General features: G+C 38.7%; 1 protein-coding gene and 1 non-coding gene across 6 annotated transcripts in view; one reads left to right on the top strand and one right to left on the bottom strand.

Moving 5' to 3' along the window:
- The first annotated feature begins 4,190 nt into the window (after positions 1 to 4,190).
- On the top strand, positions 4,191 to 4,298 carry LOC122127805. The gene has a single exon (XR_006151295.1). It is a non-coding gene; the product is annotated as a U6 spliceosomal RNA (small nuclear RNA).
- A 3,125-nt stretch (positions 4,299 to 7,423) lies between these two features.
- Nrg1 (neuregulin 1) overlaps positions 7,424 to 25,501 on the bottom strand; it is a 1,054,999-nt gene continuing 1,036,921 nt past the window's right edge. For 4 of the 5 annotated variants that reach the window (XM_042701124.1, XM_042701137.1, XM_042701134.1 and 1 more), the window contains 5 exons: positions 19,856 to 19,958; positions 18,220 to 18,346; positions 15,514 to 15,644; positions 14,575 to 14,781; positions 7,424 to 11,689 (listed from right to left, as the gene is read on the bottom strand). In XM_042701124.1, coding sequence (XP_042557058.1) covers positions 11,035 to 11,689; positions 14,575 to 14,781; positions 15,514 to 15,644; positions 18,220 to 18,346; positions 19,856 to 19,958 — 1,223 coding nt within the window. In that variant the 3' untranslated portion in view covers positions 7,424 to 11,034. Of the gene's footprint in view, positions 11,690 to 14,574; positions 14,782 to 15,513; positions 15,645 to 18,219; positions 18,347 to 19,855; positions 19,959 to 24,329; positions 24,354 to 25,501 lie in introns of all 5 variants that reach the window. The other variant, XM_042701133.1, reaches the window with a different exon arrangement.

The raw sequence follows: 25,501 nt of genomic DNA on the forward strand, positions 1-25,501 counted from the left end.
AGCCTCCTGAGTACCTAGGATTACAAGGATGAGCCTCTGGCATCCACTTCACTGTCTTTTCTTTCTCTGCCAGACACAAGAGACTTTACTATTAAGTGAAGATGTGGTATTTATTCCTTGAACATTACTACATTAAACTGTGCTAAAGCTTTACGCAATGATTATCTCATTTAACCCCACAATGATACTGAAGGCCAGGGATGTTAAATGGCCAAAATTGCCCCCAGTGAAAGAGGAAGGATTGAAACCTACATCTCATGGGTTTACCACAATGTGAGCAAAGTCTAGGGAAAGATGTACAAAGTGTGTCAGCTTGCAGAATGGAAGGTAGGCATTGAAGCCTGGGCAAGAAAAAAAAAGAGAGGTGAGGGTGTGGGCAAATGGTAGAGTGTTAACTACTAGACATGAGGCCCAGAGTTCAAATAAGGAAAGAAGGGAAGAAGGGAAGAAAGGAAGAAGGAAGGAAGGGAGGAAAGAAGGAAGGAAGGAAGGTAGGAAGGAAAGAAAGGAGGAAGAAAGGAAGAAGGAAAGAAGGAAGGAAGGAAGGAAGGGAGGAAGGAAGGAAGAGAGGGAGGGAGGAAGGAAGGAAGAGAGGGAGGGAGGAAGGCAGGGAAGGATAGAGGATGGGTGGAAAGGAGGAAGGAAGGGAGGGAGGGATGAGGATAGGAGGAAGGAAAGAAGGAAGGAAGAGCAGGAATATGTATGAGTTACGACTCTGAGTTTTCGTCCAGGAGCTTTAAAGCATGCTGCCATTGCTAATATCAGCTGAATTGCTGCCAGTTTCTATTCAGGTTTTGTATTTGGTCAGTTGGGTGACTATACCATAATATTATTCAATATTCTATACTCAAATTGTGTGTTCAAAGAGGAGTCACAGTTATCTGAGTGGTTTATTCTGCATCCCTTGGATATTGAATTTACAAGAAAAATAAACCGTGGGACCAGTTTTAGAGCACCGATGATCTGACCTCATAGATTTAGGCACCCACAAGCTCTGGAGTTATTCAGATCTGAGAATTTGCTTGTCAATCTGGTGCATTTTAGGTGAGAAATCTGTGCTCAAAGCAATGTGGTTTCTACTTTCCTGTGCGCTTCTCTAACGTGGCTAATGTAGATAGCACTGAACTCATCAGCATAGGAGACTAGTTCTGAAGCTGAGAAGCACAGAGTTTAGCAAGAGCTGCAAGTATGACCAGCTCAGTGCTAGTAATCCTTAGTATTGATGCTGACCACTTTTTAGAAGCTCTGTAAGAATTTTGACTCCAATTGTCTTTTTGGGGAAGTTGAAGAACTTCCTATTGTGTGGGGTGCAAGGGCTCATGTCTGTAATCCCTGTTACTTGGCAGACAGAACAGGATTGCAGTTTGAGACTGGTTCAGGAAAAAGTGTGAGACTCTCTCTAAAAGCAAAACAAAGCAAAAGGGCTGGGCTACTTTTCAAAATGGTAGAGAGCCTCCCTAGGAAGCCCAAGGCTCTCAATTCAATCCTTACTTCTACAAGTTAATGATAATAATAACAATAATGATCATCATTATCTCTATTGACTGGCAGGGAGGATTATTTTCTACACATTCATTATCTACCATGTTCAGGCACATTCTCAATTATAGACACACAGCAGTATCTCTATCTTCCCAGGAGGAGTTTTAGGTAACTAACTACAAGATTTGAGACAGATGGTAATACTATGTTGAGTAAGGCACACATACTATGTGAGAATGAAGGGCAAGTTAGCACCTACAGAAGGTGGAGAATTATAGATGACCTGGAGATAGTTCATTTCCTAGAGAAAAGACAAAAGAACTCTGAGGAGAACAAACGGAGAAGGGAATAGCATCATTCAGGAATGTTAAGCAAGCATGATATTCTGTTTCCTAAGAGACAGGGGTTGTTGTTTCCAGGAAGATTTAGAATGGTGCATTAAATAACACTAAATAACATTGGAGCAGTGAATCCTCATCCTTTCCTTCCCCATCCTAGTTAATTTACGGAATGAATCTTCCTGTGTTTCCCAAACATGTTTTCCATCTCCCTAACACTTACTCATCTCCCATTTTACGAAAGCCCACATAGACTTTCCACCCCAAGACTTTAGCAGGCAATAGTATCTTGTTAGAATGTAATGACATTGGTTCATGTTTATTGTATTTACTTTTTACACTCTTAATTATGCCAACTGATTGCACTTTTCCATTCACAGCATTGATACAAAATTGTCTTTGAAATGACTTTATTTTAGTTAAAAATGCAATTAATTAAAAAAACAATATGCAAAAGAAAATACAGGTGATACATGGTATTCATATGAAGCAGGTATGTCAGTGACTAGAATTTGATAACACTGCTGTGGTATGTTTGGAAAACAGGAAATCCTGAGTGGAATGAGTGGTGAGGAGTGAAATAAGCTAGTTATGAAGATGCAGGCAAGTCTATTTGCAGAGCCAGGCTGTGGAGGGCCTCCTATATCAGGCTGAGAAACTGTAGTCCGTGAGGAACCACAGGAGAGTTATAACCAACAGACTGCAAGAAAGGGTTTGCAAGTTAGAACTCACTGACACAATGTGAAGGAAAGTCCAGAGCAGCTAATGAAGGAGATCAGTCAGGAGGCTAACAGGCCCTGTGAGAGACATGAATGAGACATGAATAAAGGTAGAAATGAGGTTGGGCTGGTGGAGGTGAGATATTTAACAAGTCAGTGATACATTCATCTCTGTCACCGATTAGACATGGTGGGAGAAATATAGAATATTGCTCAGGTTTGACTTGGACAGTGGGGAACAGTTGGATTTACTAACCAGAGGAGGGGTTATTTCCTCAGAGTTACTCCTTTTATAAATGACATGGTTTTGATCCTGAGTGGGACCCTACAGCTCTGTAACTCTGTGTGAACACCTTCATAGAAAGAATGCAAGGTTCATCTTTTACATTCCTGACTAGCAAATATATTTTTCAAATAAGGTAATCTTCAACAAATGTAATGGAGCTAGAAAAAATGTTCATTTTTGTTGTTGTTGTGAAGGAAAAGTCTAGGGACAAAGAAAATAATGGAAAAGATAATATCATGTGACTGTTCCAATCAAGGAAGCTCCCATGTCTAATAATATTACTTTAAATTTCTCTTGAAACCCAATCATTTCTTACTAAGATTTTGTTAAAAATATGAAGCCATATGATTTGATTTTAAAATATTTAACACATGATATTAATTGACCTTTCTGGGGGCACAGTATGAGAAAGTAATATGTATATACCATATGAGATGACCAGTCTGCATAATTAACGTATCAATCAGGAGTGAAAAGCTGGGAAAAGAAGAACTCCCAGTAATGGAGTTTTTCTGGGGTATTTGAATGAGACTCTTGTGTGAAGGCAGAACCAACTGGTACTTGGCAGGATGTGGTTATAGGGAAATGGGAAGGTGGGAACAAGTGGATAATGTGTACCATTTTTTTCTTTTCCTGATTCACGGCAGAGCAAGACTAGGACCCAAAGGACAATTGTTTGATATCGTATTAGCTGCAAAAGCTTATGCCAATAAAGCCTCATTCTCTGAAGGAGATACAAAGTTTGCTGTGAGCTTCACTATAAGGCACCAGAGGAGATCTAAACCACCATCCAATCTGTAAGTTCCCACATTATGCAGAAGCTAGATCATCACCTTACTTCCTAAAATGTCAATCACCTCATGAAAGCCTGGGAAGACAGGTGTTAGCTAAACTCCTAACAACATTAGCCAGAAAGATACAAAGTTTACATGCATTGTTTCCTGTTATTTTTATGGTGAGTGAGGGTTGCAATTATTCTCAATAAATATATACATATATTTCAATTGGAAGGTAAGCCAGTATATGGAAAAGTATGTTAGATTCTTGCTGTGAACCATGCTGATACGCAAGCCTGATGATTGATATCATGAAACAAAATCATCTGCCATTCTTCTTGTGAATGAAGTTTTAAAGGATTGAACCTGAATAGCTTGAATCCATAAATTATGGATCACACTCATAAGAGAATCCTGCTTTATGCATGGAGAAAAGAGTCAGTAAGAACCTTAACATTTATTGGATAGGTAATGGGAGTGCGTGATAAATATCCATGAGCTATGTTCTTTTTTTCATAAAAATGGTCATATCAGTCTTGACTCTGAATTTCATCACTTTGCAGACCTTTGTATAAGAAATTAGAATATGGTGTTCACTTCGGCAACACATATACTAAAATTGGAATGATACAGAGAAGATAAGCATGGCCCCCTGTGCAAGGATGACATGCAAATTCGTGAAGCATTAAAAAAAAAAAGAAATTAGAATATGTTAAGATTAGGGGTGAAAGTAAGGCAAATGGAGGTGCACTGACCAAGATATACTGTCAGGTTAGGTTAGGACCATTTTTTGATTATCCTACTAGATATTTGCAAAGAAGTTTGAGGGCGGTATGAAACTCTACAAAGAGTCATGTTTCAGTAAATTCCTGTGAGACTATAAGGAATCAGTAATAATTAAAATTTTATTAAAATTAGATAATTGACATGAAATGGTATGGCTTTGTAAAAGCAAGTTATTATGCTCATAACTCATTCTAAGAGAGCTTAGTATTTAAGCAATAGTTTAAAATGCTTTTTGGATGGATTATAGTTCTCCACATATAGCTGTTGTTAAAGTGAATTTGTTGAGTGGCATCAGATTGAAGAAATGGTCAAATATGTTTACTGGGTGGACTTGTGCTGCATTGTACCATTGGAAACTTTGATTCCTTAGTATAAGAAACTGGAATAGAAGAAGTGAATGGAAGAAGAAATTTGAATTCTCACATTATGTGTGAGAACATTTTTGAATTTCCTTCCATGTGTTCAACTTGAATCCTGCCTGCAGCACAGTTTTGTGGTTAGAGATTAGGAAATAAATCAGGGGGAGAAAATTGCCTACATTTACAAAGTTGCCAAGTAGTAGTAGGGATATATTCCTCTACCTCCACATCTTCTTTTGACTAGAATTTGCAATCTATCTATTGAGAGTTGTGAAATCACTCTCCTGGCTACAGATCATTTCTTTAGAAAGCAAAGTTTAATGAAAGATGCATTGAGTCACAAAGCCAAATGAATTGGGTTCTAGAATTTCTCTGAACCAAAGCCAGAATAGCTCATGTTCTTCCAAAAGGAAACTTGATTTTAGAGGCTACTAATTGCATTGTATATGTAAAAGAATGAAAACTCAAGCTAAAAGTCCTATTTATGCTTAGGACCTGGGCAGAAGGTAGGAGTTTGAGAAATGATAGTAAGAAAACCTAGATACAAATATTGCTGCTATAACTTACTTAATATATAACTTCAAGAGAGATTTTTTTCAACCACTCAGCCTAAATTTTCCCCATCATTTATTATATCAGGAGAAAACGAGAAAAGATATAAAGAAGGTTTTTTTTGAGTCATAAGAGATTATAGAACATTACTTATATTTAATAGTTCATTTCCCTGTGTGTGAGTCAATCTATGCACAAGCCATTAAAGATGTTTAAATCTACAGAGGTAATTTTTCCTCCTCATCAGTATGCTATGTAATGAGAAGAGATGTCTTTTTCTGTACCTTGTTCTGTTCCTAATATGTCCATTCGAAGAGGAGTTAGAAAAAGATCCTAGGTATCATTATTACTCCAGTCTCTGCCTCCTTTTTAGGAATCACTGGTCTCTTTTACTATGTCTGTTTTTAAATGGACCTGGTAGATTATGATGAGTTATCTCTACAAAACAAGTCATTTCTCTATAATAGATGATGTTTTAAAGCTTGACATTCAAAACCAATAGCTAAATAGAGAGGTCCAATAGCTGCCATATGAGGATACTATCAAGATGCTAAAAGACACATGCAGGAAACAACAGGACTACCTTATCCAACAGCATTTTTAAAGATTAGGAATATTGTTATTTCTGGTACCAACAGGAAGACTTTATTTTTCATAGGTGAGCTATCTTTCCATTTCCTACCAAATAAATTTTGGGGGGTAGTAATTTGCATAACTTAATTTTACTGCAACTTACATATCTGGATTGCAGATTGACTTGATTTGCCCCCAACTCCCTGACAAGTCCTCTGGCCATTTATCATGAGAACAGAGAGTAAAGACTACTGGTAGAAAGGACAGAGGCTTGCTAGTTTCTACATCTGGCTTGGGTTCGATATTCAAGAGATAACTATAACTGAAATGTAATTATTATCAAGATCTGTCATTTGACTAGAAGTGAAAGATTGTCTTGAAAGAATGGTAGCCTATGGAAACAATTTTATCCTGAACTACTAAAATTGTTGCTTGTAGTTTTCAGTTAGGATGGGGAATGGATGAAACATCAACATATTTAAATTTTAACTTTTTAAATATTCTGTACTTTCTGAGCTGCTGCCTGGCTGGTTGGCTGAGAAGCTAGTGGGTTGTGAATTGATTTTGTGGCCTCAGGAATGCATAGTTGAAAGCTTCCATTTAAATCTCCTAGACATCCACGGTGTTTGGAAATAACTCTTGTGGAGCTATTACTAGGTAACAGAAATTGTGTACATATATAGAGGTAGACTTGGATGGAAAATCTCAGGTATGGTCAAACTACAAAGGCAGGCATTTGGAACCCCAAGATTGCTCATGCTCATTCCCTATCTTTTAGAAGCACTTAACTTTTCTGACACTGAGTAAAATGCCTGAAATATATAAAAAAAAAGTAGCACATAAATATCTGTTTGTCAAAATATGGCTTTTGTGTAGGTTAATTTCAGTAAGAAAAGTAATGTCTTCATTTCTATGACAAGCCTTAGAACACGAGAGATAGTTCATGCATAAACCCCTCCCTGAGCTGTAAGATGGGCATCAGTTTGACTTATTGATAGAATGAGAGGAATGAATTTGATGGGGCCTTATCTTTCTATAGAGCCATGGGTCTGATGGAAAGCAAATTTACTGAAGCCATAAGGATGCTTAGCATGACTGCCTTTTAGAGATTGTGACTATTGGATCACTTGAACCCTGATAGCATTTATTTTTCCTCTTTCCTGATCGAATGGGATGGGCACAGTGACATTTTCCATTAATCTCAAGAAGTTTCTGGCTGTCACTCGACAACATAGTAGCAAGCTGAATCCTGGCAGTTGTTTCATGAACTGTTTCTCTCTGATGCCATTGTGTATGGGAGGTAGAGTAGACAAGGATGGAAGCCTCCCACTGCTTTGTGGCCCCTTCAACAAGGAGGAAGGAGGTAAACAGAACCAGGTGGCAGATGACTCAAGGATGAATTGTGTGGCAAAAGCAACAGACAGACAAGATGATGGTGAGATCCAAGAAGCACATTTCCACTATGTTAGTACAACTGTCTCAGCAAGACAGAAGGTGCTGGTCTAACAGACTGAAACATTAGTCTGCTGAACAACACACTCAAGTCTCCACAGATCGCATTTGTTTTTTTATTGCAGTATGACTTTCTTGGGAAAATGAACAAAACTTTAAATAAATCACAATTACTTATTGCTTAGTATTTTGGATAATAAATTCTTTAGTTTATCAGTACCTCACGGCCTTCAAATGTGCATTCTTCAAATAGTTTCAATTACATATACATTCTTTCTCCTGAACAATAAATTATTCTTTTCAAACAAACAAAAAAAAAAAAGAAAAGAAAAAGGTACATAATTTTAAAGCAAAGGAAAAAACATATATTTTTAACATTTATCTTAAACTTATATGAAAACAATACTCTCTATGTTAGATGCTTAAATATAAATAATAAAGGACATTATGTTATTTACAATGTTACACAGTTGAGAGAGTAAAAACTGACATTAACTCATAAAGACAGAAAATGATTTAAAAAAATCCAAGCAATGTACAATATGTATTTACAAAAGAATATGAAATAAAACTTGTGATATGTGGCCATTTCCTTTTTATCTGCATTTCTGTACAGTGTTTAATGGATCTTTGAAAACAGAAATCTCTGTAGCTGGTGGAATGCAGCCAGCACTAAAAGACCTTCCATATTTTTGTCAATATGAGCCATGTGCCCTATATCCTCAGGCCAAAAGTGAAAAGAAAAGAAAAGGAAATTCGGAGCAAGTTACCCTGGATCAACTCCACCTATATAAAGACAGTCAGAATGAACAAGAAGAATATAGCAGATAGCTAGTTGGGACACATTTTCCTACACAGAGGACCAGTTTGTATAAATCTGAAGGCTGTCCACCAGGCACTGTTGGGAAAGAAAGAAAAAGAGGGAAAACAGAAAAGAAAATGAATGTTGCATGAGAAAAAAAGGACATTATGTACATTCTCTGCTTCACTTCATACCCTTTGGGGGAATATGATTTCAGACCCAGAATAACAAGTTGCTGTCAAGCTTCTGGGTAATTTCCATGGCCTTAAAACCCAAGACAGCTTTCTGTATGCCAGGAACATAGGTTTTCTATTCCTTTGGGCTACCAAGGCACTGCCTGAATTTATAAACAGTGATGACTGAGAGTGAGGTGGCATTAAAGCCACCCCCCTGCAATGTCCCTGTGAACATAAATCTGGGGGCTGAAGTAAGTAGCTTTGAACAGCCAACTGGTTTTTCTTATCAAAGGAATTTCTTGCTCCATAGGGGAAAAAGGTGTCTTAACTAACATGCCACTTTTCTGAGTGACCAGAATCAGGCTGAAAATAAAATTTCATATATCTGAAATATTAGCATTTGCAGCAATGCTTATACTGAGGGAAAGGCTGCTCATGCTCATTTTTTTTTAATCAGAAGATTTTATTTATTTTTCCAAAGAGGACATTTGCATACCCTGCTGCCCAAGGAGTTTGGAACAAGATGTTTAAGGGTCTTGAAAATAACAATAGAAATTGCTTTATGAAAATATTGAAGAAAGAGCCAAGATATTCAAAGGCGATATTAAAAATAATTTGGAGAACTTCTTTGAAGCTGAATTATTTTCCTTCCAGGAGCGGTCTCATTTCTCTGGAATTGGGAAATCAGTACAACTTGAGGGGACGCCTCTGTGTAGGTTAAAAAAGCAACAAGGTCAATGTTGACCACAGAGAAAGTGGGGTGTATAAAAGGGACAAAAAGTATGGGATAGCAAACATTAAGTATAACTTCAAAGACCTTCCAACAAACATCTCTGTAGAGGGTAGGAACATATAGGAGTATAATGACATTAACATATGCCCAGCCAACGTTTTGTTTCTAAGATCTACTTGCATGTCGTTTCTTCCCTCTCCTCTGTAGCATAGGATTTGGTGGAAGAAAGAGATTCAGTTCACTTGTGAACAAGACACATCGATTGTCATTGACTTCGTGAACCCTCTGCTAACTGGTTTTCCATGTTGCTCCATAGATCCTAGGAAGCCATGTGAGCATAAGCAAAGCTCCAGACCTGATTTGGCAGACACCAGTCAGGGAATCGAAAGAGGATTTGCATGGTTTAGGGCTACTTTTCTTATTTTCCTGCATGAGCAGTGAGTTCAAATATCAATATCTGTAGGCCTTCACTGGATTTGCAGTCACAAGAGAACATGCCAAGTGCAGCCTAGTCTTAGTCCTGCTTTTGTAGCGGTAAGGCAAAAATGAAGAGAGAGGAAAATGGGTGGTATAGGCTGTCACTGGAGGCGTCAGTCCAGAGGTAGGGGCTACTTCTGCAAGTAAAGGTGCAATTTTTTCCAACACTATTGCCATTCCTAGTGAATTACCACCGGGGAAGGTTCTTGCTCATCACAAATCACATGCACAGTGGCCAATTCTGACAAGAAGTGTTCGTGCATAGTTACAACTCAATCAGGGCAACGTTGAAAGGCAAGAGACACAGAAGGGGCAGAAAGGAGAAGTCAACCATACTTTAAAATGTCAACCAAGTCACAAACCACTCTCTATCTGTGTCTTCTACACATTTCCCCCTCCCCCTTCTAAACATGCTACAATAGGAACATTTTCCTATGGTGACAAGCCATTGCCGTGTACAACAGACACTTTTCAGTATACAAGTGTTGGAGACAGGTTGGTGAGTGTGCTATTTGGGCTGGATTTTTTTTTTTGTTGTGCCATGATCTGCTTCTTCCAGAGCTGAGAAGACAAAGCCAATCAATAGCTCCCAAATCGGTGAAGAAAAAAAAAAAAACAAAACATCAGAAATGACTGCACCTTTATCGGTTGTGGTTTGCTGTTCAACTAGATGAGCTGCTAAATCATTTTCTTAGAGAGAAAGTGGAATTGAGTCCTCTTCTATCGAAGCTGTTAGATTTACCCTGATAGCAAGCCAGAACCCATTTTCTAAGCTATCCCTAAAATGGTTGTTCTTTTTCAAGGAAAAAAAAATAAGTTAAAATAAAGTCAGTGGTAGCTCCTTTTAGCAAGAGCAAGCTATCTTCTGAATAATAATACAGTTTTTTTAAAAAATCACAGTATTACTTTCTTCCTAATATTTAACATTACTTAATGCAGTTTCCTGCTGTATTTAATAGTAGCATGCTGTTGGATCTACTATTATCTCAGAGCCCAGTGAAGCAAACCTTTGGCTGACAGAGTCGACAGAACTCATTTCATATTCAAAAAGCAAAGAAAACTTCATACAAAAGAGAAGATTACTTGGATGGATGTGCCATTACAAGATGTACTGCTTGGGGTGCTGCTACAAGCAAACAGACAGACAGTTGCAAGTCTTGCAAATCATACATCCAGTCCACATTAGAATGCAATGCACAAGAAGCCAGCAAAAACTGAATATCTGGAAGGTTTTGCTGAAATACTGTGGAAAAGCAATCACTGTAACTGTACAAAACTTGCTCTGGACATGACATAACATAAAGGCACCATTGATATCTTTCTCATTTTGAAATACTGTAAAAAATTGCTACATATGGCACATAACACATTTTTTTACATACATATATTTAATTTATAAAAGTTTTTTTTCCTGTTTTCTATTTGCAGAACTGCTAAAATAAAATAAATTGTTTAATTTAAGGTGGAATACTTTATTATATAAAATAAAGTTTTACAGGTGAATCTATGTGTTTATTTGGGTTTTATACAGCGATAGGGTCTTGGTTAGCAATGACACTAGACAGCCTGGCCTGTAATTCTTCCTGGGTGGAGAAGCGGCCTGCTGGGTTAGTCCTGTTGTCAGTCAGGCGAAAGGCAGGTGTCACTTCAACACTGGCTGCCAGGGGGTTCTGTATGCCCAGGAAAGGTGTATCTTCACCTACTCTTTCATCTTCTGTTTCACTCTCTGAGTTACTGCTCTCAGAGCTTGTGTTGCTGTCCATTTCCAACCTGTTGGCAATGTGGCCATTGGGCTTGGTTCTTTTGGCCCTCCGGCTGTTGGTGAGTTTCTTAACAGGCTCTTGAGCTGGCTCATACTCCTGGGTTGTTTCATACTCCTCATCCTCCACTATCCTCAAGGGGCTAGGGGGGAGGCTGCTACTCTCATGCACAGGGTTGTGATGGAAAGAGTTGAATTGTGGAGGGTGGTGATCATACTTCTTCTCCCGCAGCCTTGGTGGCGTCACAAGAAGCAGAGGTCTCTCTTCTTCTATGAAGGGGCTCACTGCCATGGAAGGCATGGATACCGTCATGCTGGACACAGGCGGAGACATTTCCGAAGGGGGCGATTTGGGGGAGCTTGGCGTGTGGAAATCTACTGGTGACATACGAGCCGGGGTGGTCATGGCTGACACATACCTGTGTGAGCACAGAATACCCTGCATAAGTGTGGTGGAATAAAAGGCATAGAGCAGGGAGGGTAAGGGGACAGAGTTCATGATAGGCTAGCGTCAGAGAAGACTTTTCATTGTATGCGTCTCCATTTTTACACTAGGAAATTCAATACCCTTGGGATCTAAAATTATGTAGCCAAGAGTTGCCTCACAGCAGTACATGCAAAAAAAAATCAGGTAAATTGTCTAGTTTGTTTCAAGGCTTTGGGGATTTTTCTATTTCATCATGAGTTTAGATAAGAGCCAAGAAAAGAGGGCTCTAGGTCCTGAAAACTTCTCAGCTTATGAGGACCAAGGCTCAGGGATTTGGAAGGGAAAAAAAAATATTACTTAAATACTATACCTTCCTAAAGGCCAAAGGGTCTTAGAGAATGAAGCCCAAATGGGGAATGGAAGAAGATCTAAGATGAGTTGCTGAGAGCTGGATCTGCATGCATTTGGCTCTTTGTGCCTTGTTTCTCCTTAGCTCAGCTATAAGGTTATGTCTTATGAAAAAAAAAGAGCATAGTAACTTAGATTTATTCCTGACAACAGTGTAATACATTTGTGTGCTTTTCATTTTTTTCCACAAAATGCTTCTAGTTAACATTCAGTTTGCAACTATCCATTCCAGGGTCCAAGACATACAAAGGGAAGCCTGAGAGACCCTGGTGTTGGTCTCATAGTTACCACAATGGAGAGTATGTCCAATCTCCAGTCTACCTCTCTTCCAACTGTGCTGTCTCTCTCCCTCCCTCTCTCTCTCTCCCTCCCTTCTCTCCTCTCTCTCTCTCTCTCATTGATATGGGTTGTGGGACTTGGACTCAGGACCTGGACACTGTCCCTGAGCTTTTGTGTTCAAGGTTACTTGAGTCACACCTCTACTTCTGTTTTTTTTGGGGGGGGGTGGGGAGAGTTGGAGATAAGAGCCTCATGAACTTTCCTGCCTGGGCTGGTTTTGAACTTCGGTCTTCAGATATCAGCCTTCTGAGTAGCTAGGACTATAAGTATAAACCACCAGTGCCCCACCAGACTTCTCTTTTAATGCCTATGGTTATATTATCCCTAGGCTTCCATACAGATGTGTATGCAAACATCAGTCAAAATGCCTAGCCATTTTTGTGAGCAGGTAGTACCAAGATACCTGGTGATATTCTGTGCTTAATACTGTTCAGTGAATATAGCCATCAGGACACCCAAAGCACATTCCCCATGCCTTTGCCAGAATAAGATGGGTTGCCTTTTGGCACCAAAGGGGATGAGTCACATTTCTCAATGTATGATTAAAAAATTGTCACCGAAGCATAGCACTAAAGGACTTTTCTTCCCCCTGACATTTGTAGAGTCTAATTTGATGTGACTTGTGATGACACAGGACAGCACTAGCTGAACTCTAGCTAACAGGAAGAGGAGGTCTAGTAACTTCCATGACTCACAGTGATATGGATGTGAGATCCAGCTGTGTCTAAACTGGGAAAGTATGTCAGAGACTGAAATATTGGAGCCTTGAGTCTACAGATTTTTTTTTTTGTTTGGAAGGGTCTTAAGTTGCACTCTGAGAGATGCTTATCCAAATCCAATCAACACACACACAAGTGATTTACCATTTCTCTGTATGATCTTTACATTTGAGGTACAATTTGCAGTCCTAGGTAGTATCTTGGGTATGCAAGAAAGTCTATCCAACAGGGATAGGTCAGCTTTCAAAGATTACCATCACAGGTCATCATGACAAAACATTACCCCAGCCTCCTTTTCCTGTGTCAAAAAGACTGAACTACCATAGGTAGACTTTTCTTCTCCTTAATATGTAAAGATGTAAGTACATGAATTTAAGGCTAATATTTGAAGGACTCTGACTGATATTTCATAGATGGGTTCTTGGGAAATTCCATACAGCTCTAAAATGCCATTTGAGGAGAAAGATAGTAAATGCTTAGTAGGCTCCATATATGACCTGAGAACTCCCACAGGATCCTCCTTTGTTATTCTTTGTGGAATCCTATCCGTATAGCAAAGGTGTCTTTTAGAATGATATGTCACTAAAAAAAACAATCCAGGTGATTGAAAACCATTATGGAACAGTTTGTTGATGGGCTAAAAGCCTGACTGGGTGGAAATTTGTTCCAGCATACATGAAAGTGGACAAAGAGAAGATATGATTCCATATTCTTATTTAACATGTCGTTCAGTTCGCTTTCCTCCATTCTTTATTGTACCTTTGTGGTTACTCCCTGAAACCTGACCCTATCTCCCCAATAGAATGGCAAAACAATTTGGAATGAAGAGGCCAAGGCAAATGCAATATCTACTTTGAAATCCACCTGTGAAGACTGCCACATGCAGCATACAAAATACTTTATTTGTCCCTTCTGGAGTGGGATATGATATGGTGGGGTGCAAGTATGTGTTCCCCCATGACCACCAGCAGTGACATAGCCCCTGACTTGATTTAACTGAGGCTGAAAGGTAAGACAGAATGTAGGAGAACATGAGGCCAGCTCCACCACCAAATTAAAGTTTGGACAACTGCAAACGGGAATTAGACAAGGGTCCTTATTAAGCATTGGTGCCATTTGTCTAGGGTCTGAGCCTAAGGCTAGGTCTTGGAATTCCAAGTCTGCTGCACCTTCCATATCAAATCACTCCAGCTCTTTAAAGAGTCTGATGCCTGGTCAGCCACTGGGACGATGTGAACAGCTCAGGAGAAATGAGTTCAGTCAAACAAAAGGAGGACTTCATCAACTAGGAGCACCACGGAACTGCAGACCCTTATTCTGATTGGGTAGATTTCCTTAGGTGAGACTGCAGTGCTCACAGGGATTGTCTTACAGAGGTTCTCCTTGCGGTAGCATTGCTTTTCAGTTTTACCTTTCACTATGAGGAGAGTCTCGGTAGGAGTCAGGGGTTTCTCTGGCATGCCTGAGGAAGCTGTTACATTCTCGAGGGCCTCCCAAGCCATTAAGACGTCCTCTTGGACCCCCAGAAGGGCTGCTGTGCCTACTGTTTTCTACTGATGACATCATGATTACAGAGTGGCTCCCCGAAAGGATGCTTTCTGTGTGTCCATTGCTCCAGCTAGGGGTGGAAGGAAGGAAACATGAAAGGCAGTGAGATTTTTTTTTTAAATATGCAAACATTGAAATAAACAGTAGTAATTCTACCAAATATGTAAAGCAACTGATGCACCAGAGCTCACTAGAACACTGTTTAAGAACAGAATTATGAAAGTATTTGCTAGAAAGAGGATCATGATTCAGACTTGTTTTGAAGTTTATTCGTTTGTTCACTCATCAATACATACTCATCAAATGCCACTATGTTTCTCTGTCTTTGAATGGCTTAGGTTGAAGAAATATTTTATTGAAGGAGTATAACTGAAATTCTAGTGTTGTTTTTGGTAGACTGCAGTCCGTTTGAAATCATTAGCGTATATAAGAATTGAGAGTTCAGTTATAGGGTCATTACTTCTTTCAGGTATTTCCCAGAGCTGTTAAAAGTATTAGAACGTAACTTTTATGTATTATCTAGAATCCATGAGTGAGGCAGTTTAGTGAGTAGTAAAGCATATGTAGACAATATATGCAATTATTGCTAGTCCCTGTTTTACTTTTTGGGAAAGTAAAAATTGATGCTCAGATTTATAAGCAATTAAGGTGAGAGCTACTAATGTCTCAAGTTTGTTTAGGTACAGGACTATTTAATTTAGTGTCTCAGCAATGTTCCATGTCTCTTTTTAGGCACTAGATGCAAAAGGTATTGTGAAAGTATTTGTCCTTAGGGTAATGCTACCAAGTTTTTATTTCATACCTGTGACTAGGAGTCTGAGTGACAGTAGTAGAGTGATGGGCTGTTGAGGTATAGTGACTGGTGGAAAAAGATGTCTCTGCTTCTCTCTCAACGATATGCTCACTGGAGATGACGTTCTTAGATACATATTGCTAGACAGACAAAAACACAATTCAAAGGCTCAGGCAAATTCAAATACAAACACTGACTCACAAATCTATTCTTAAAACATCTTTATTTCTCACGGACACACGGCAAATCCTCTCTTGTCTACTTTGGCTTTTAGATGAGATAAATGGTATTAATAAATTACTCCTTAGATGTGTATACAATATAGGCCTATGATGACAATTTATTAGAAAGAACCCTTTCTTCCCTCCATTTCAGCTGACTACAATTCAATACAAATTCCTTCTAATCTCTGGTTTTGTTAGGACTGTTGCAAGTCAAGAAGACTGATATTTGAGTGACACAAAAGCATAGAGAAAGTTTATCTTATTTTTGATTTCTAACCTATATATATATATATGTGTGTGTGTATGTGTGTGCATATATATGTATGTGTATATATATGTATGTTCATATATATATATATATATATGATCTGTCTTCCTCTTTCACTTTCCTAATCCTATGTTGCCTTACTGCTACCATTGAAGACTTTTTTTTATGCAGTCCTGGGGCTTGAACTTAGGGTCTGGGTCCCTGAGTCTTTGTGTTCAAGGATAGAACCCTTCTACTTGGATCACAGCTCCACTTTCAGCTTTTTGGTCATTAATTGAAGGTAAAAGTCTCAGGAACTTTCCTGCCTAGGCTAGCTTTGAACCATAAGCCTCAGATATTAGCCTCCCAAATAGCTAGAATTATAAATGGTGAGACACCAGCATCTTGCTTCCTTGAAGTTTTTAACTTTCAGTGGTGAGACTAACAAGGCTGCTGAAAAATTTGAAGGGCTTCCAACAGCTAACCAAGCACAAAAATAGAGTGGGCTTTTATATTTAGTACAATTAGAGTCTATTTTATTTTCATCAGCAAATTATGGTTGTTTGTACTGCCTTCTATCAGTGAGAGGTTGTATTTTAAAAGGTTGCCTTGAGGTTATGTTTTGGATACTGTGGGTATTTCTAAAAAATTGAATTAAATAATAGAAACAAGGAATAGAAAGGAATCTTCTTGATAAATAGAACACTTTCTTCCAAGCTGGGTAGTCTAATGAATTTTATATCTTCATGAAAAGCCCCAAATATACCACTTGAAACCAGCTTGAAACTCTAGCTGGTTCTGTTTATGGAAAGGTTATTCCACATGGACTGTCCAGAGAAGTTTAGCTATCTTTCTTTAAGAAAAAGATACATAATGACTGTTGGGTCCACATTCTGTTCTTCCTTCTTGAGAGGCAGCTAAAACTCAGTGATTCTAATGAAAACAGTATTTAACAGCTATTGAACTCTCAAGAAGAGTTGCTGGACTAAGTGTTTCATGTACGATATGTAAGTAGAGACTCCCAAGGAGTCTCTACCATACAAACAAATTTTAGGTCTGTTGCATAATGAAGACATGAGGCTTAAAAAGAATATAGTTTAATGTCATACTATTTGAGCCATAATTAAAACTCTAGGCACTCAGGGTAAGCTCACTGGTATGTATGATAACATACAATAATGACATATTGATAGTAATTTATCGACCCAACTGAACATTCTAAACAAGAGTGGGAAAAGAAAGCAACAGAGCATGTTCGCCTATTAGCATGTGGCTCCACCAGTGTTCCACTAGTATTTGAAGGTCTTTGCTATAACTTGGTAATAGTTTGGTAACCATAGCTCTAGATTTAGGTCTATAATATATTTGCGCCACTAAAAATACATTTTTTCCTACAGGATAAAAACAAAGAAATGGTACTACAATTTAATCTCTAAGCTTGGGTTATTAACAAACTATACATAGAAGGAAAATGGAAAAAAATACAAGGATTATGTTAGAATATAAAGAGCAATACTTCAAAAGCCAGGCAAGCTGAGTATAATGCTGGCCCTTATCTATAACAAACAGATTGAGAGGATGATATGTAAACAGTCTCTGGAGTTGATATTCTACAATCTAGTAGAATTTAACAGCAAAGAGCTCAGTAGAATCTAAACAAAATATTTGGCAGATAAAGGATGCATTTCATCTGCTGGGCTTGACATCCCGTAGATAAGAGTCAGGGAATGAGCAAGCCTTACTGTCTCCTTGCAATGCTACCGAGAAGCATGTTTGGTAACTCCCTTGATCTTCCATGTCCTGATGTCTCTCCTTGGAAATCAGACTCAGCAAATAATCAGGTATTGTGACATACCCCAAGGAAGATTTTTTTTACAGGCCTTTGCTTAGTTATCTCAAATAGACTGAGGAAGCCTTCATTTCCAAATCATTAAAAATAATTATTTCTGATCCTGATTTTATTATTTTTCTTTGTCTTATTTTGTTCTTCCAGTGATAGCCTCTTTCAAGAACAAACCTACCATTATTATTCCAGTCCCTAATGAACACTTCAGTAGAGGAAAATTACTGGTTTTACAGTAACCAAACCCATTATTTTTTTTTCCTGGTGAAAAACATGGTTTCCTGAAAGCTATGCTGATTGATAGTAGTAGCTAAGAGCCTAAGAACTTTATACAATAAACTTCAAGGCGCCTGAACAGAATAGAGATGCTCAGTGTGGCCCACCAGACGCAGTCAACATACATTCACCAGTTGGACGTTCTCAGGGGGAGGATTTGGGTGGTGAGGCCCATTGGCTATGTTCACCATATTGTTCCGTTCAGATCGAAGACTTTGCCGAAGCCGGTCGTGAAGCTTTTTCCGCTGTTTCCTGAATATAAAAGAAGAAGCATTTCTTATTTTTACTGTCCTTAACAATTCAGTCATTTCTGTACAGCCATTTTTTAAGAGGTTGTCATAACACCGCTGAATTATTTGAGGTAGTGGATGCCATATCAGAATAATTGCAATCACATATCTTAGCAAAGAGGTTCTAAGAACTGTGTGGGATTCTTCCAGAAACAGAACAATTTTACAGAGGGACAAGAAAACAGAAAAGGAGAAGAAAACAAATACGGTGATCACAACTTTTAAAATCAATCCACCCTTGCTTAACTATTACAGATTGTGAGTTGTCTTATGCAGCAAGCTGTGCAGCAGACTTGAGAGTTGATTCCACTTACAACTCCCCCTGCCCCTGTGGCTTTCCTAAAAATAACCTTAGCTTTGAATCTGTCCAAAATACACTGCTAGATTACATGTATATGGGAGACCTAGGATACATTTTGCCATTAGATATTGGCACGGCAACACGATCCTACTCTTGTAATGCTTTTTGTAGAAGGTGGTGAATCCTGAGACAGAAACTAATAAGCTGTAATTAAGTCTGTTCCATGAAGGCTTGTCTCTATCATTTACTCAATTATGGCCACATGTTTATTCATGGGACATTGGGAAAACACAATCTGCGCCCTTAACTTTGTAATATAAAAAGCAAGTTATTTTCATTCCTCAAAGCAACATTTAGATCATGATAACATTCCATGGCAAGACAGTATCTTGTCATGAGGGAAAATCACACTCTCACAAAAACACTGTTAGTGTCGCATTATTTCCAACAAAGTTGAAGCTATATGTAGGAAAACGAAGTGCAGAGAACTCATGTCAAAGAGTATTTGCTAGTATGGATGAAGTTGAAAAGTCCATACAGAGGGACCACATATCTATTTCAAAGTTTTCACTTCAATCCCTTCAATGTTCAATTGTGCTTCATTTTCATTCCATGGGATTTCTTTGTGGGCCTCACATTTTGAGAGTATTTTATATGGGCAACCCTAATTAAATAGAACTGAGCTCTATTAACTCTGACTTTTACAAACCTGCATCTCAAAGACCACCAAGCATTTTCTTTATCTCCTAAGCTAGTGTACAAACTAGACTTGTCCTCAGCAGTGATAGGTCCAAGTATACTTATGACACTTGCATACACCCCTAAGTGGTACATGCACACACATGTGCACATACACACATGAACTCTGGGCTTCTATACAAGCCTCCAAACCTTATCCATTACCAGAGCTGTGGTCACTTAAGTATCTCCTAAAAACTTCACACACACACACACACACACACACACACACACACACACGGCAAAGCTTTCCACTGTACATAATCAAGGAAGGCCCTAAACTGTATTATGCAGAAGGAAAAGCAAGAGGGAAAAGTCCCTCCATCATTTTCTCCTGGGACCTAGGTGTGGATCAATGGGTCTACAGAGCCCTGGCCACCTAAGCCAGCTCTGCGCTAAGGAGAGAGGAAGGTACAGAGAAGGAAGCTTTACTTGGTTTTGCAGTAGGCCACCACACACATGATGCCGACCACCAGCAGGGCAATGCAGATGCCAGTTATTGTCAGCACTCTCTTCTGGTAGAGCTCCTCCGCTTCTGGAAAGGGGTGAGAGCAGATGTCACCGAGGGCCCTTATGGTCATTGGGACTTACAACAGAACATTGGCATGCGGCATGACATTATCGACATTCACACAAAAATAAATACTGAACAATTCTGTACATTTGTAGACATGTCTAAGGCACAACATGCTCTGTACTACACTGAGCATAAATAAATAAGAAAGCCAGTTTTGGCCACTGACAGTAAAAATATTATACTCTGTATGGTAATTATGGCTATATATATTAAATAATATTAAACTGGAACAACATCAGCAATAATTATAAAATAATGATTTTGTTAAAAATCTTTTTTTAAAATCTCATGTAAAATTAAAAACTTAAGAATCTCTTGCAAAGACAACAGGAATCAATCCCAATGAAATGATGCTTAGAATGATACTGCTGAGAACCCTCCCTTCTGCCTTTGCCCCTCTTCCACCCTCTTCCTTGGAGCCTCTTTACATTTCCAGCTATTTTATGTCATCATTTCATGTCCAGTGGTCTTTACAAAGAGACAGATCTAACTAAAAAAATAAATACCAAGACATTTGCATATATGAACTTGGCTTGTAGTGATCAAGTAAATTAAGGCAAGAGTCCTATAGTTTGACATGAAGTTGTGAAACACAAGAAAAATATGAACTAGCAGGGCACTGTATCTGAGAAAATCCAGTATGATGGTTGGGGCAGAATGAAGATGTGTTCCTTAGAGGATAAATGGTTATTATGTCATCAGTTGAACTTAGATAACTTATTTGTTTGACAATGTCATTCACAAGCATTAATGGTATATAATTTGGAATAGAGTGCACATTCCTAAACTAGCCAACTTGGCAAATTACCTAATGAATACTCTCTTCAGGAAGTATGTGGCTTAGAACTTTGAACTAAAGGTACTACTTTACTCCTAATGCAATCAATCTCTAATTCATGGAAAATTTTCTATTTGCAAATTAGTTTCTTTGGAGGATAACTTGATTATATAAAGGTAGGTCAGGTTGTTAACGAGATTCACTGACTTAATGAGGACCTTGATCCCTTAGGAGCTGAGCTTCCAAGAGTCTAATTACATTTATTGGAAGATCTTCATGAGTTCATTCAAAAGGAGACTTCAACTGGTACACAGTGTATAACACAGATGGTGTTTACTTGCCAACACTTAATAAGCTGGGCAAGAACTGGGGAATGTGGAACAAATGGAGTTGTCTTATCTGGACAACCACAAGAGGCCATCAAAAACTATTTCCATTATATACTCCCAGTCTCATTAGCTATACCTTTCTCTCCACTGACAGAGGGCAACTCACAGGAAGTTTTCTTGAAATGGAAAAGTGAATTTTGATTTCTGGGATACAGTGGACCTTATCATTAAACAAAACATTTCCTACAAGCCAAGCCCATAATAATCAAATTCCAGTTAACAGGTCAAGAACATTGTCAAATCAAATTAATAGAGCACTGATTATTAACAGGAGAAGAATAGAAGTCAGTGGGGAAAAGAATAGAATGCTGCATAGATTATACAAAAACAAACTGAAAGGGTTGGAAGTGGAAAGGAAAAACAAACGAAGAGGACAGACAAACTGACAGAATGACAGAGAGTAAGAAAATCAAGTACAAGGGAAAACCAGGTTAAAGGTTAGGGAGCCATCTGAAGTCCCTGGCACATCATGCCTGATACTAAGGGAAGAAAAATAAATAAATAAAAGAAAACCAGAAGGAGGAAGAGCTTGGGTGGGAAGAAAAGGGGAATGCAGAGTTGGAAGGGTTATTCCATACAGCATAACTCCTAACTTGGGCAGCAGTCACGTGGAAGCCACGATTAGGAAGCAAAGCAGCTGGTGCATTGCAGTGCAACAGTGTTGTGAAGACACAGAATTGGCGCTGTGGACTTTTGTGCCTCAAAGGTCAATCAAGGACACAGAACGTTGAGTGCTTCTGTTAATTGCTTGTGTGCTGCCTCCCTTCCTTCAGAGCCACAGGACAGGGGATGGATTTTTATGCAATGTAATCTGCCAGCTGATGACCTCTCTTCCTACCCTGGGCACCCTGATCAGTTTTTAGCATATGTATTGAAGCAGAGGTACTACTCTCACTGCTTCTCCTCTCTGGGACCCATGACTCAGAGCAGGGTTCTTCAGTTGAGATGAATTGATTTAGAAACAAAAGCATCAGTATTGTTGCCAAGAAAAGGAAGCTCCTACTTTCCCCTGCCCAATCTATTGCTTGGTTTTAAAATGTTGAAGCTGGAGCTGTGGTTGTTGCTTAGTTGTAGGATAATTGCCTAGCATGTGATATGTCTTGGGTTTGATCCCTAGCTCTACATATATACACATGCACAAAATAAGCCCATTCTTCCTCAGGTATATTGGAAGGTATGTGTTTCCCAATAAAACAATCTCTTTATAGAAATAGAGGTAGCTTTATAAAGGACAAGACAATGAAAAAAAGTACTAAAACTTTAACAGCAGAGCCCATAGAATACAGATAGGGAATTAAATTCTATATTCATCTCAATACTGATTACAAATTTCTTCCCTCAAGTTCTATTTGATTTTTTTCATGGGTTTGCTAGATCAGGTAACTTCTTCTATATAAATGTGTTAGAGGAAAACTATTTGATAAATAATAGCAAAAATACTGGATTCCAAAAAAAAATACTATATTCCTTTAGCCTTTTTCTTCCTTCACATTTTTTTCCCTGTGTGATAGATTCCACAATACAAGAGGAAATAAGAGACAGTGTTAAAAATCAAGACTCATTCTCATGGGTAGGTCTGTCTCTGTAAGTGGAAATGTTCCTGCCTTTGTGGTTAAGTTAGATACATCACAGTGAATCAGTTTAAATGCAATTTTCAGTCTCATGTGTCCAGGTTAAGAGATAGAACCTTTGGTTCTCAGTTTAACTTTAATATTAGAATTTTTTTAAAGACTGCAATAGACCTGTCTAGGATATCATGCATCTTTTGAAGCCTGCAAAAACCAGCATGTGTCTTTGCTAAACCTTAAAAGATCTACTGAGAGAGACGTCAATTACTTGACTTCATTGTTTGGAAATGGAAATAGCAAGTTCTATAATCAGATTCCAAAGCTATGAGGAATATTAAAGGAAAGCTATAAGGGAAAATCCTGTTAGTGGTAAAAGTCAGGGGTGGTGGTGGATTTTTTTTCTCTCTATGGGATAGGGCAATGCTTATCCCCAGTCTTAGGAAATTCTCTTCTTGAGGAAAAAGGTCCCTGAGTTAGCTTTTCCCCAAATCAAATAACATTTTCTTCTGTTTTTTTGGGGGGGGGTAGAAATGAACTTTCAAAGGCTAGAGTCTGCAATGGCTTCATTTTCCACCAACGGAAGGCTGTACATTAGGGATAAACAGCAATGTTTCCCACCAGAAGTGGGTGTCTTTGCTGTATTATGTCATGCTGTATGTCACAGAATGACTTGAGTGGTATCAGAGAGTCTGCTAATCAGGATATGACATTGTTGGCTACAGACTCCACTCAGGGATGCAAGGAAGCATTCAGAAAGAAATGTGGAGACTGGGCTAGGAAGCCAGCTCCCTGCTCTTCCCTTGACCAACCTTCAAATCCTATTATTTAGGACCGAGGCTTTGTAGAGTACGCCTACACTCTGTTCACAGGAGACTTTTTTGTTTGTTTGTTTACAGTGTGAGATCTTCTATTTGATTACATGGCTGGATAATCTTAGTGATTCCAATTTAATTCCATTAGCAATGGAATTTCCACTGAAAATAGCACAAGTTTCCTTTATGCTTTCTATTTCTTTACTCATAAGATAATGTGCTGACTAGAGTCCTACTTGACTATCTCCAGAAAACAAGTAATTTAAATCTGTGTATAAAAATAACATTGGGTTACAGTGTCAGGGTCTTCTGGACTATTACTAAGTAGTGATTTTTACATTATATATCAAACTTCCATTGGTCTAAAATATGCTGTATATGTGATGCTTTTAAAACTTCATTTGTTTTCAGGCCCCTGGTTTGATCTTCCCTGTACCTATGTGTACCTATGCACCAGTCCAACCAGCCTCAGCTTTTAAACAACAGAATAGTCAGGTCCCATCATTGAATCACACAATGTGGGATCTACATAAATTCACAGCAAGTGGGAAAGATTTTGAACTCTAAGTAGCTTGGGAATTTAAAAAATCTGCTGCACTCAGCTATATTTCACTGAACTAATCATAGATTGAAAGCAGAGAAATCATTGTTATAGCTGTATGATCCCTTCTAAAGGAAAGGAAATTAGTTAGGAACTGAAAAGTAAGAGTAGGAAGGGAAAAAGATTTTAGCTCATAGGCTCTAAATTCTGTAGGCCAAAAGGAATGATGATTGTTCCATACCCATAAATTCAATCCCAAGATGCTCTGCCAATGCAGAAAGTTGACAAAAAAAGAAGAAAGGGAAAAAGTTTCAGAAAAGAGCAATACACTGCACTCCAAAACACATTACATACGACTATCATGGTTGTCTGTGCGTGCACATGGAACAGGACAAATGACCGAAGGAAGGAAGCAGTGTTCAGGTATGCCTCCCCAAGTCCCCAAGGGAACTCCTGTTTGCGAGAGCTGTGCAAATACCAGCACCTGTCTTTATTAACCCTTAAAAGACTTTACTGAGGGAGGCTGTAGAGCTGCTCATCTGTCCTCTACACTACGATTTCCATAACAGAAAAGGCATTTAAAAAATCACTTATTTCCTAATTAAGTAAAGGAAAATTCAAAGGAGGAAGTGATTTTTTTTTTCTCCCAAAGACACACAATGGCAGAGTCAGGAGTAAAAACCAACAGGATAGCAATGGGGTCTGAAACTTTGATCATGCTGGGCTTAATTAAGAGCCCTTTGGCTCATCTCTCCCTGGTACTAAGGTCCTATGGGCACAGGTATGAAGAAGACCTACAGTGCAGCCCAGGCAGAGAACTCAAAATGGGGGCCGACTTCCAGCCATCCTGGCAGATCTGAGCCCAGAGACCTGCCCAGGTTCAAATGAGGACATGGGGGCTGGGAGAATAAGATAAAGAAAAGAAAAATCTCTTGGAGGGACATCTTAAGAAATCTTACAGAAAAAAAAAATGATAGTCAAGTTTCATCATGTTAAGTCTTTAGAACAGCTCACCAGGTAGAAGGCAAAGCTACCTTTTCTTCCCTTGATCACTGATCTCAGAGACACCAAGGTGATCTGATAAGAGAATTTGAAAAAATGTGATGGTGGTGAATAAGGGTGTTTGTTCTTAGAAAACCTTGAGTTTGGGCATGGGAGTAGAAGAGAGAGCAACAGTAGAGGAAAAAGGTGAAGAAATTCACTGTGGTTTCAGGTCCTGCCTCTGCCATTTACTTGTTTAAGGCCTTGGGACCAGGTAATTTCTCATTGTGTACAACATTTGCATCTCACTAGATAACCTTGTGGCATAGAGTCAAAACATGAGTTTGGGGAAATGTACATCTGGAGATGTACCCTGGGCTGCTCACTACATTAAGGTTTTCTTTTGACTAACTGCATAGCCAGGAAAATTTA

The sequence above is a fragment of the Dipodomys spectabilis genome, unplaced genomic scaffold (genome assembly GCF_019054845.1).
Source record: "Dipodomys spectabilis isolate Male_0828 unplaced genomic scaffold, ASM1905484v1 ptg000009l, whole genome shotgun sequence".
Taxonomy (NCBI): domain Eukaryota; kingdom Metazoa; phylum Chordata; class Mammalia; order Rodentia; family Heteromyidae; genus Dipodomys; species Dipodomys spectabilis.